At 36.2% G+C, this 12,285-nt stretch overlaps 1 protein-coding gene across 2 annotated transcripts in view; it reads right to left on the minus strand.

Moving 5' to 3' along the window:
* Positions 1 to 12,285, minus strand: part of LOC130894920 (extended synaptotagmin-2) — a 130,701-nt gene that overhangs the window by 65,845 nt on the left and 52,571 nt on the right. For both annotated transcript variants that reach the window (XM_057801960.1, XM_057801961.1), the window contains exons 6-8: positions 11,692 to 11,758; positions 11,475 to 11,620; positions 2,859 to 2,979 (exon numbers count right to left, since the gene is read on the minus strand). In XM_057801960.1, coding sequence (XP_057657943.1) covers positions 2,859 to 2,979; positions 11,475 to 11,620; positions 11,692 to 11,758 — 334 coding nt within the window. The remainder of the gene's footprint in view (positions 1 to 2,858; positions 2,980 to 11,474; positions 11,621 to 11,691; positions 11,759 to 12,285) is intronic.

Below are 12,285 nucleotides of genomic sequence, written 5' to 3' on the forward strand. Positions count from 1 at the left end.
GTCCAAAGCTGGTAATAAATAATGTACTATTCAAGAGTTTCCTGCGATAAAGCAAACTAATTGACCTCTTGCCATCAATGCCACCACGAGCACCCAACTAATGATGGGAACGCTACTACTCCAGAAAATTATAGACCTAAGCATAATTTTTTAAGGATAATGGGAAGTTAACAAAAGATCGTGGAGCAAGAGTTGACTATATTGACAACCTAGTAGACAGCCAAGAAAGATGATGAGACGGCTGAAAGGATTCATCCGAAGGAAGCCCGAGCTAAAACTAAAGACCAAGTTACACCTCATCAAGTTCCTTATTACGCCTAACAAATTCACTCATAAGTATCGTACATCATTTTGAAGGAAGCATACAACGTACATAAGGACTCATCCACAAAACATTCAGTTGTAATAACCAGCTATTAGAATTCAGTTATTTTGGGCATATAATGCTAGGTACCAAATATCCCATTACTCGCCTCCAAGGAAAAGGCAGTCTGCAGAAGATGGATAGGTCGCATAAAGCTAACGTGTCTTGAAGACAAACATGGCATAAAAAAAAAGATATTTTTATTTATGGACGCTAAATACAATGAAGTAAAAGACAAAAGAATATCAAAGTTGCATTGAACTTAAATTTTCCACTGTGTAATGGTCGATCACTATAGACCTGAGTAAAAGTAATTATTAAAGCAAAATGGGTCGTGAATATATTCTGTCACAGCAATAAGACGGTTTCTTAAACGAGCACCCAACTGGCGATTGGAACGCTACTACTCCAGAAAACTATAGACCCAATCATCATTTTTTAAGGAGACCGGGAAGTTATCAAAATATTGTGGAACAAAAGTTGAAATCTATTGACAACCTAGTAGACAACAAAGAAAGATAAGATGATGAGACGGCTGAGAGGATTCTTTGGAAGGAAACGCGAGCTAAAACTAAAGACCAATTTATACTTCAAGTTCCTCGTTATATCCAACAAATTCTACGTGGCGTAGAGATGCACTCATAAGTATCAAAGCAAGAATCTCCAAGTTCTGTAAAACAACGGCACGAGGCAAACAATTACCGCCCTTGTGTACAGGGTCTTTTACGACGAGCTGAATCGATATGTATATGGGAAAGTACTGAGACTAGTGTTCTGAAAATTTGCTTGTTCGTTTCAGCTAAAATAATTTCAGGTTTCTGAAACTTCCGGTTATACGGAAGATAATTATTTTACATGTTCTAAATTTTTGGACACATGCAGCCCTCCACTAAAAAAATTATATTTCTAAGTATAAGTGAGTCAGGTCTAATATTTTTGGGATTTGGACAAATAACACTTACAGCTTTTAAAATCAGTGAAAACCTTGACAAAAATTTATATAGGGTGTTCAGAAAATGGTGCCGAATTTGGCTATCTAAAAACTTCGAAAACTCAATTTTTTCAAATAGCAACCCACATTTTTCTCTTCGCCATTGGATTCTACGCTTTAAATTAAGGGGAGTTCGTTAGTAAATTCATATATCTCAAATCAACGGTTTTTGTAGAAATTTGAAAAAACTGAAATTTTCTTGGATTTTAATTGTCGGTTGTCTGGAGCGACGAAAAGAAAAAAAACAAAAGCTAACATATCAACAAACAAACAATGAAAACAGGGTTATTAAACGAGCCTGTGATACTTTTCGTTTGCGATACCCGGATAGACTACGACCCACCCCTGATACACTTACGCGGCTCATTCATAATTGTAAAACCCACGGTCAGTTTGTTGCACCGCGCAGCAAATTGAAACCTGTCGTAAACAATGAAGCCAATGAAATTACAGTCTGAGCGTATCCTGAAAATTCATTTACCGATGCAGAAAGAAATATCAGAGAAGTATTCACAGGATTCTTAAAAACCACAAGTTTCATCCGTATTCAATCTCGTTGGCACAAAATTTAGAGCCAGGTGACGATCAAAGAAGAATTGATTTTTGTGAATTTATATTAATGAAAACTCAGGAAGACGAAATTTTTTTACAAAACTTAATTTGGACAGATTAGTGTAAAATTCAGAAGAATCGAATATTTAACCGGCGTAACTCCCATTATTGGAGTGATAATAATCCTCACATATTGCGTGAAAGACAGTTTCAAGGATACTGGAATTTGAATGTTTTTGCTGTGATAAAAAAACGAAAATTTGAATGGTAATCTCACTATTTAAATTTGAGGGTGCATTTAACTTAAAATTTTTGTTTATTTCACGTAACAGATATCTAGAAATATTAGAAAATTATTTACACCTACTAAAGCTGAATTGGAAACAGCTGTGATATCAGCACGGCGAAGCCCCACCACACGGTAGTGCGTTTGTAAATAACTTTTTACAGACGCATTTTGAAGACTGATGGACCGCATCATCAATGGCCTCGCCGTTCACCGGACTCAGTACTTTCCCATATGGATATTGATTCAGTTTGTCGTGAAGGACCCTGTACATCATTTTGAGGCAAGCATACAACGTACCACAAAACATTCAGCTATTACAGCGCCTGGTAAAATAGGTGAATATTGGCATGTTGCTAGGAAGAACAGCTTCAACAAATGGATCTTTTGAAGTCGTTCTAGTCGTAAGTCGTAAGCGAGCAGGAAAAATAACTGATGACTCAATTAATTGTTTCCGAGGGGTACATTCTAGAACGGGTTTGGTTTAGTTAGTGTCCTAGATACTGCGAACGGAGATGCAAATATGAACTCACGTTTTTAAATAGAAGCCGATTCTGAAGTTCGTAAATCGACAAAGGAATCCACAAAAATTGAATATTCCTCACGACATATAATTGATACACATGTTCATTGATAGTAAAATAATTGAACAAAAATCAACTCACTTCTGGTTCTGGAGCTTTCAATTCAACAGCTTCAACTTCTTCGCTCAATTTAATAGGAAACTTATTTGGTAAAACCATTTTAGACGCCACAGTTTCAACGACAATTCTTCTCAAAATATCACTAAAATGTGAAAAAATATTTATAAAATAGACGATTGAATGGAACATGCTTAAGCTACGTTTACATCAGGGCGTATACAAATTTGACAGTTCCAGATACATTTGCCGATACAAATGCATTAAAAACTGAGATCTGAAACAAGTCGCTCATACATTTTGTATATGGTCGATTTACCTTTGACTTGCTACTGATACTCGCGAGTGCGCGGTGTGATTCGTTATTGTTTACACCGAACAGATGGTTATATGTGCTAAGTTGCTACCATTTCTTTTAACTTTTGTAACTACTGTTTCTGTTAACTTCTCGTATTAATTTAACCAAGGAACGCACTCTGAGTTTAATTGAGAAAATACGGGAAAGTGGGGTGTGGAATGTAAAATCAAAGGAGTACAAAAACCATAATTTAAGAGGCGATATTTTTCGTAAGATTGCACTGGAGATGGGGTCAACTAAAAAAGAAATTGAAGACAAGTGTCTTTCTTTTTTATTAGTGGAACTACTAATGTTAATAAGTTTTCAAAATCTGATGTGCCCATTCTCACAAAATTTTTAAAACAACTACCATCTTCTAAAATAAACTCATTCATTAATAGAGCATGCCCGCCTGCAGTTTCCCGATCACTTAAAAATTGCTTTTGTCACCAACCTACGTTTTCTTTTTGATTTATTTTTTAATGTATACACGGACATACACAATAATAAAATGTTTTCTTCTACACAAGAAGACATTTTTAATAGTAAAATATAAACAGAGGAGTTCAAACACAATGCGCAAATGTGACAACTGATACACTCCAGATGTGAACACAACTGATACACTGATACAAATCCCGATACAAGTTCTGATACAAATCCCTATACTTGCATTGTGACGTAGTTTTACATAACATTTTACTCGGTACATTAGACTAAATTACTGCTTTTTATAGAAATATACATATTTAAGTAAGTGAGTAAAACGAACATGTTAATAAATATACGAGGGCCGTTTTTTTACAACCTCCGATAGACTATGAATAGAAGAAAAGTTCATATAAAACAATAATTTTATTAACTAAAGATTGGTACACTTTTCAACATAATAACGGAGGGGATTGAGACCGTTGTCATATCTATGGACAAGCTTTTCATTACCCTCTTAAAGAGAGTTGCCGCCAATGAATTCAAGTAGAGTACAAAACAGACATTGAAACTTCTGGAAATTCCGTAGACAAAGCAGTAAGGGTGAATCTGCGGTTTTCTTTAACTATTCTGTCAACTCGTTGAACCAAGTTATCTGAAACGACAGATTTGCGTCCTATGCCCCCTTCATCATGCACATCATTACTTTCAACACCATTCACGCACAACATCATCACTCATGTGTTCTCCTCAAACCTATGACTCATTCTCCGATGAATTTCTCCAGCACTAAGGCCTTCAGCCTGTAGAAAACGAATCACACTTCGCAATTCACACTTGGCGAGAGCATAAATAATTACGAACATGTTTACGTGGTTGTAACACAACGCCGACTGACGCTTGAATGTAAATAATGGCAAAGTGTGTAGAGCTTCGCAGTCGCTTAAAGCGCATGTCCGCTTTCTTCTGCTCGCGTAGCGTCTGCACGGAGCGATCGGAGGTTGAAAAAAAAGGCCCTCGTATATATAGAAAACATTCTACTGGGTCCCCTATCCTGCACAAACCAGAAATTATAACTTGAGTTTAAAGTAAGAGCTCAAAGAAATATGTTTTCAATAATACCCAAACATTCTCATCGGGCATGACATTTTCTTATCATATATAGACGAGGTTGATACAGAGATCGGCATAAGTCATGCAACGCTCTCGAAAAATCGGTGTAAGTCCGGTGGAAAAATGAAAACGGAGCATGTTCGTGCTTCAGACAGTTGTGTCTTTGTCATGGTAACACGTGCTCGCGTTTTCAAAATGAATAATCAATACAATCTCACGCTTCAAGAAAGAGGTTTTTTTGTTACGTCATAAGTATATGCAAACGAACGCTGATTACGAAACTATGTTTATCGAATTTTAACAACAATTTCCGAACTCCTCTCCATTACCAAATCGGTCAACAGAGTGAAAGACTTATCAAAAATTCTTAACAACGGGCTCTGTTTCCGACGTACCGCGTACTGGATGACAGGTATCTGTAACAACTAACGAAAATATGGAAACACTGGTGCTGGCGTTAGTTGAGCAGCAGAACTAATCTGTAGTGTGGCTATCGGGATAAGTTCAAATACCTGATGGTTTACCGTCCGCTTTTGCTCCACGCACTTCTCGAGGATGATTTCGATTGCAGATTGGAATGTTGCGAGTGGTACCTCGGATGCAGTTAGGATGATCCGCAGTCCCAGCATTCCATTTTGTGATCGGATGAAGCAACATTCAAGCTAAACGGTACGGTCAATCGGTATAACTGCGTGTACTGGAACAACCAGAATCCTCACGTCTTCATTGAAGAAGAATTAAACCTGCCTAGGGCATCCGTGTTGGCAGGTATGATTTCTCAATTCTGTATGACTCGCCCTAAACTAAACGACAATCATAAATTCTCCAACGAGACCTACAAACTTCAACAGCTGTAAGATTATGGCAACTGTTATTTGGAACCAAAAAGGTGTTTTGCTTGTGGAGTTCGTGCAGACTCGAGCAACAATTAATGCAGATTCATATTGTCAAACTTTGCAACGCTTACGTGAATTATTCGAAACAAATGAAGAGGCACGCTTATTTCTGAAATTGTTTTAGTCCTATCACCGAATAATTTTCATGTTTTCCCTGAACTGAAGCAAGGGCTTGGAAGGCGGTGTTTCCATACTAACGCGTAGCTCAAAGAAAGCGTCACAGAAAAAAACCGTCATAAGTTAAATATCACGGGTCAACAGAACAATTTTTTTGAGCATAGGTTTTACTTAATATATTCTGGTTATAAAAGCATATACATAAATAGAAATGTGATTAGACTTAAAAAATATTTGCTTTTTAATAGCTTACAGTGATTTGACAGTGTTTGATTTTTGTGCCCAATCAATGACGGATTTCGCGCGCTATTGGTGTGGAAAGAGAAGTAAAAGGCGTGTGAGCAGTGTCTCTAGCATCGTTAGTTGTGTACGACAGTTTGTGTTTGAATATTACAGAGAAATAACACCTTTCATATCATTTTTCACTGTATCAATGTGTACAAGAAGTTGTAAACGAGATGCTGACGCGTTTTGTTATATTTGCGGCCAATTTATTAAAGTGAGAGAGAAAAAGTATGGTTCAAGTACAAATTCAAAGATTTGCGAAGCATATTAAGCTTACTTTAATCTACCAATCAAAAAGGTTGATACCGAGTTGAGAAAAGAGCAATGAAGTTTGCAGTGCCCAAAATTTGGAGGGAACCCAGTGATCATTTCACTGATTGTTATTATTGTATTTTGAATCCACACATAGGTAAAAATTCAAAGAAAACAACTTATCCTGATCTACCATCAAGATCTGCTCAAAAATGGTCGCCATATTCGATCTGCCATTTTGTTTTTTATCTGATTCGTAATCAGAAACCACGAAAACTCTCAAATACCAAATTTTATTCAAATCGTGTGATTTTTCTGTAAAGTTTGTCGCCATATTGGATTTTCCATTTTTTTTTTTCGAATTACTATTGGCTAATTCTTTTTCAGCAACCACAAAACCCAACAATACCGAATTTCATTTGAGTCGCGTTATTTTTCTATAAAAATGGTCGCCATATTGGATCCGCTATTTTGTTTTCGAGAAAATTATTGTCTAACTCGTAATCAGCAACCACGAAAGCCCCCAAATACCAAATTTTATTCAAATCGCGTGATTTTTCTGTAAATTTGGTCGCTATATTTGATCCGCCATTTTTTTTTCTAAAAAACTATGATCAAATTCGTTATCAGCGACCTTGAAAACCTCTGTATACGAATTATCAGCAGAATCGAAATAAATGTAGGCGTAAAATACATTTAAAACATGATTGGCCAGATTTTCACCACGTGCTTGCATCCTGTTTTCACAAAAAATTGCATGATAAAAAATGACTCAAGTTGGCACAGCTTTTTTTGGTTTCGAAGAAAATGATGTAAAGCACCTTGGAACATTTGAAATCATTGATATTTACTTCGATTAGTAGAATCTGCTGTAAAAAATTAAAATTCAATAACTGCACAAAACAGAGTACGTATATGTGCAATTCATACTTGTTGCGTGGCGTCAACCAGAATTTTGACAATTCCTCGAGAACGAGTTCGTAAAAAACTTGTCAAAGAAAAACTCGTGGATTTTGCACCAGGGCAACGCACCTGCCCATAACGCGCTATCTGTGAAGCACTATTTGGCCAGTACGCGCCCTCTAGTGCTCGAACACCCGCCGTACTCACCACATTTTGGTACCGTGCGACTTTTTTTTGTTTCCGAAAATAAAATTTGCTTTGAAAGGGACCCGATTTGAGTTGAAGGAAGCGGTAAAGCAAAAAACGGCAGAGCTCCTAAAGTCACTCACCAAAGAAGACTTCCAGCATTGCTTGGATCAATGGAAAAAACGTATGGAAAGGTGTGTGGCGAGGGCAGCAGTCGAATGTAGAATAATTTTCATAATAAAACCGTTTTTAGTAACCAGTCTCGTTATTCAATAGCCAGACCTCATACGTGATTCGTCACCTGTCATGATCTTAAACACGTCTTTTGAAGCACTACAATTGAATTTTTCCAGCATTTCTTTACACCAACCGACACAAGCTTTTTTGAGAGATTATTAAAGGTTTGTTCCAACCTTCTAATCGAGACCGTACTTAATATCCAAATATTAGTAAAAATTAAAAAAATATATATGAATCGAAAGGATTTTCAATGCTCGTTCTGAAAATCTAAACCCTGCATTCTGTCGTTGATTCGATAAAAAGATATAAATTAAAAGCGTGGTTACAAATTCAGATTAGAACATATTTTTTATTTCAGGTCCAAAGTGTCATCTGAAAAAACTAAAAATACCTATCAAATGCTCCTAGTTCTCTCGTTTCAAAAATATTTTCCTCTTTGTCTAAAGTATAAGGGTAACATAAAAAAAAGGAAATAACTAATTATTCTGAATTATTCATTGCGCACAGACCTGTGAGTTGGCTGTGCGTGTGCGCAGAACTTGATAATGTTTGATGTTTGAATCAATTTGAATTAAGTGATTGAAACAGTTTAGACGATAGGAGATCATTCTATTTACTTGTAGTAGAAAAAGGAACTTGTAGTGCATGTTTGTGTAATAAAAAAGTTAATTCAACATTGAAAGTGCATTAGAAAACATGTGACTTTGGAGAGATCCATTTATTAATGTAATTACGTTACTTAACTAGTAAATAGAACGATCTTCTATCGTCTACACTATTTCAATCACTTTATACAAACATCATCAAATTCTGCGCACGCGCTCAGACAACTCACAGACCTGAGCGCTATGAATAATCCGGAAAAATTAGATATTTTTTTAGGTTTCCTTAATAGGAGCATTTCATAGGTATTTTTAGTTTTTCCAGAGGACATTTTGAGCCGGAAATAAAAAATATTTTCCAATCTAATTTGCAACCACGCTTTTAATTAATATCTTTTAATCGATTCAACGAGAAAATTCGGGGTTTGTATTCTCAGAAAGAGCATTGAAAATCATTTCGATTCATATATTTGGCTGCTAGCTTGATGAAGCTCTTACTATCAACCAAGTATCGAAAAGACCATCCCGGGAACGGTTCACAAACGATACCTAAGAAGAGATCGTATACAAAGAACTTATACAGATAGAGTTGGTATGCCCGTAAGTGGGAACGTCCGCGGTTAGAAAGAGAGAGACGATTGGGTACGGTTGCTATCTCTTTCTTTCATAGCGTACTGCGTATCATAATTTAACCTATCAAAATGTTATTGTTAACGGTATAGCTGCAAACCAAAGATTGTTGGGCTGTATGTTTATTTAATATGACTATTAACTGTTGTCTGTCTGTTGTAAAAAAGAATCAATACCTGGAGGTAAAACTCGTAGTTTCCACAAGTAAGTTTACGATTAATGACAGCACTTAGTTGATGAAAAATATTTTGATTAACGAATTGTATTGCTACTAACTACATAGTGATTTGATATAAAAAATCCTCCTCGTTGGAAGAAAATTTACGATCGTTTGAACTTTCTTCAGTTGAGGAAAGAGATGAAAGTCGGACGGAGCCAAATCTGGTGAATAAGGGGGATGTTCTAGTAATTCAAACCCTTAACCACGAAATTTTTCATGGCAATATGAGATCTCCGTACAGGAACGTTGTCCCCCAAAAACAAAACACCTTTGGATGGCTTTCCGCGTCTTTTCTCTTTAATTTGTCCCGTAGAGTGAGTCGAGTAATGTCGAATAGTAAACTCCAGTTATTGTTCCACCCTTATTCAAAAAATCAATCATGATTACTCCATGGCAATCCCAAAAAAACTAAAGCAAGAACTCTTCTAGCAGATTTTTGGTACACGAAACTTCTTAGGTCTTGGAAAACAAGAGTATCGCCATTCCATCGATTGTTGCTTGTTTCTGTCTCATCCATAGTAACAATTCGGTTTAAGAAGTCTACATCGTTTTCAAATCGAGCACAGATCGAACGCGATGCTTTTACCCTTGCACGCTTTTGGTCAACATTCAAACATTTGAGAATCCATTTTGCAGCAATTTTTCTCATATCCAAATTGACGTGAACTATATTATGAACGCGTTCGTATGAAATATTTAGTGCTTCAGATATCCGTTTTAGCCCAATTCGACGGTCTGATTAAGTCATATCATGAACTGCATCGATATTTTCGTGGACTGATACAGAAACTGGCCTTCCCGATCGGTCATCATCTTCAATGGAACATTTGCCTCTTTTGAAGCTTGCCTGATAATAGTGAACTCAAATAGAAATGGATGAACATACTTGGAATATCCTATGAAAGAAAACTTTGCAGTGATCATTTTAATAAAGGTGCCTTTGTTTCTTCTAATGGATGTACAACCATAAGACGATTAGTCAATACAGTTCCTTGTGTCTCAGTTGCTGGTGTTACAAGTAAAATTGTTACCAATACAAAAGATTCAACGCAGATGGATGTACAAATGGATCAGTCTGGCAGTGGTGGCAGTGCTGTTATCGATGCAATTTATATAATTAATGCTACATTGCAAGGCAATAAATTAACCATTTTTAAAGGTCAGTAGTTCTCTGGATATCGAAGCCAAATGAAGCGAGTGATATTAGTTGAATTAATAAATCGAATTATATAATCATAATCGTAATTATATAAATAAATGTGATTGATATTAGTCAAATTAGTTGATATAACTCTTGTTACGTCTTTCTTAAAATTTTCTCAATAAAATATTCAACTATTATTGAATATTTTATAACTTCTGTGTCTGTTTATTTAAATGGTTTGTAGCTTTAGTGGAATAATTACAATCAATTCAACATATTCTGTATAAAAACTTTTGTATTTTATATTAACTATCCTTATTTGCGTATTTTTATTAAATTTGCTATAGAATATAATATAATTGCACAAATTATTAAATCATTGTTTAATTTCCTACTAGCATTCATTAATTTATTCAAATTTCATTACATACTCTTAAAAGTAAATTTTGAAATTTAAAAAAAAAGGAAAAAAACTCAACCACCACAAGTAATATATCGCTATGTAGGGCGGGTACGTTCGGTGCGACGTCCACACCGAAAACGAAGCCGACCGGGTTATTTCATCTACATTATAGTTTAATTGTAACTGAAGCCGCTCGGCACTTCTCCACTCTATATTTTTGTTCGGTTCGGCTCGGCTTCCTTTGATCTGTACCTACTTTAAGCGGGTTGGAATCGGTACGGCCCGTGCCGGCATTTTCTAACCCAGCAAAGCCGCTCGGGGCGTCTACATAAACGCGGATTAGGCCGGGCGGGCTGACCCGGCATGGTGTGGACCCTGCTTAACGATAACCGCCCGGTTGGAACACGTAATCTCTATTGCGCAGAATCGTTACCGTACCAAGGACGGGGTTTTTTATGGGTTGGAACGAACCTAATATTATGCGGTATCCAACTGTAGCGAAGTGCGAGTAAGGTTGAATTCGGAAAAGCAGTAAAACACTAGAGACGGTGTTTCATCACCAAAAGTCGAAGTGAATTGATCGGCACAATGTTGTTGGTTTAATCCACGTCGAAAGTCATAGTAAATCATCGCACGAAAATGCTCGCGATTCAATTTCATTTTTTGACAAAGATTATTGTTTTATGTATCTGTAAACAACTCAAATAGCATTCGTATGAAGTTCTGAGTACGTTGACTATTTAAAATGTCAAACTTTACGATAGCAATGTCAGATTTGACAGTGTAGTCATATCACAAAACTTAAGTAGCAACCCTCGTAAATGCATGTTCCATTCTATATATAGTTATGTACTATAATAATATCTACATATATAATTATTACCTTAAACCAGGCATATCCAATACGTCGGCAATGCCCACCAAATCAAAATCAATGTCTGGATTATTCAAAAAGAAGACTTGCAGTCCTCCTACCAAAGGTATTGATGTAATGAGCGGTTTCATAACTACTCTTAGCATACCATGTAACTACAAATTTATTTAAAAAGTACCACAAATATTAGAATTGAAATATCTTCTAAAGGCTGGCACATACTTACTTGAAAATCTCGAATTCCACCTTTCATTCCTTTTAGATGAAAAGTAATATCACAATCGCCGGCGTAACTAGAATAAATTACAATTATGTTAAATCGGAAACTTTTTTTAAACAATTATATAAATTATGTAGAATCTTACAGTAAATCTAATAATGTCTAATAAAGAGTGGCCCCAAATAAATTGGGTATACCGGGTATACCACATTTTATTCGACTTACTTTTTACGTGGAATATTACGACTTACAGGGGCTGAGACAAGCAAAGACTCTCTTGGGAAACTATAACCAGAGAAAATCTGCCGAATGTATCGACCTAAGTAAGAACAATCTACAAATACTAACAGGAGTTAGCAGATAATGCGGCGTGCAGATTTTGTTGCACAGAGGACGAAACTTTTATCCACATTCTCTTGAAGTGCGAAACACTACAAAAATCCAGAGCACTACACGACTTCTAATAGTGGTACTAACAGATCAGCTGTAAACACTGGGTTCCCCAGTATCGTAGCAAGAAAGGGGGATACATACAATAGATCTTTGGGTCACAGTGTTTATGACACCCCCAATATGTATCTACATCTAGGTGGGATATTC

Source organism: Diorhabda carinulata, chromosome 6 (genome assembly GCF_026250575.1).
Source record: "Diorhabda carinulata isolate Delta chromosome 6, icDioCari1.1, whole genome shotgun sequence".
Taxonomy (NCBI): Eukaryota; Metazoa; Arthropoda; class Insecta; order Coleoptera; family Chrysomelidae; genus Diorhabda; species Diorhabda carinulata.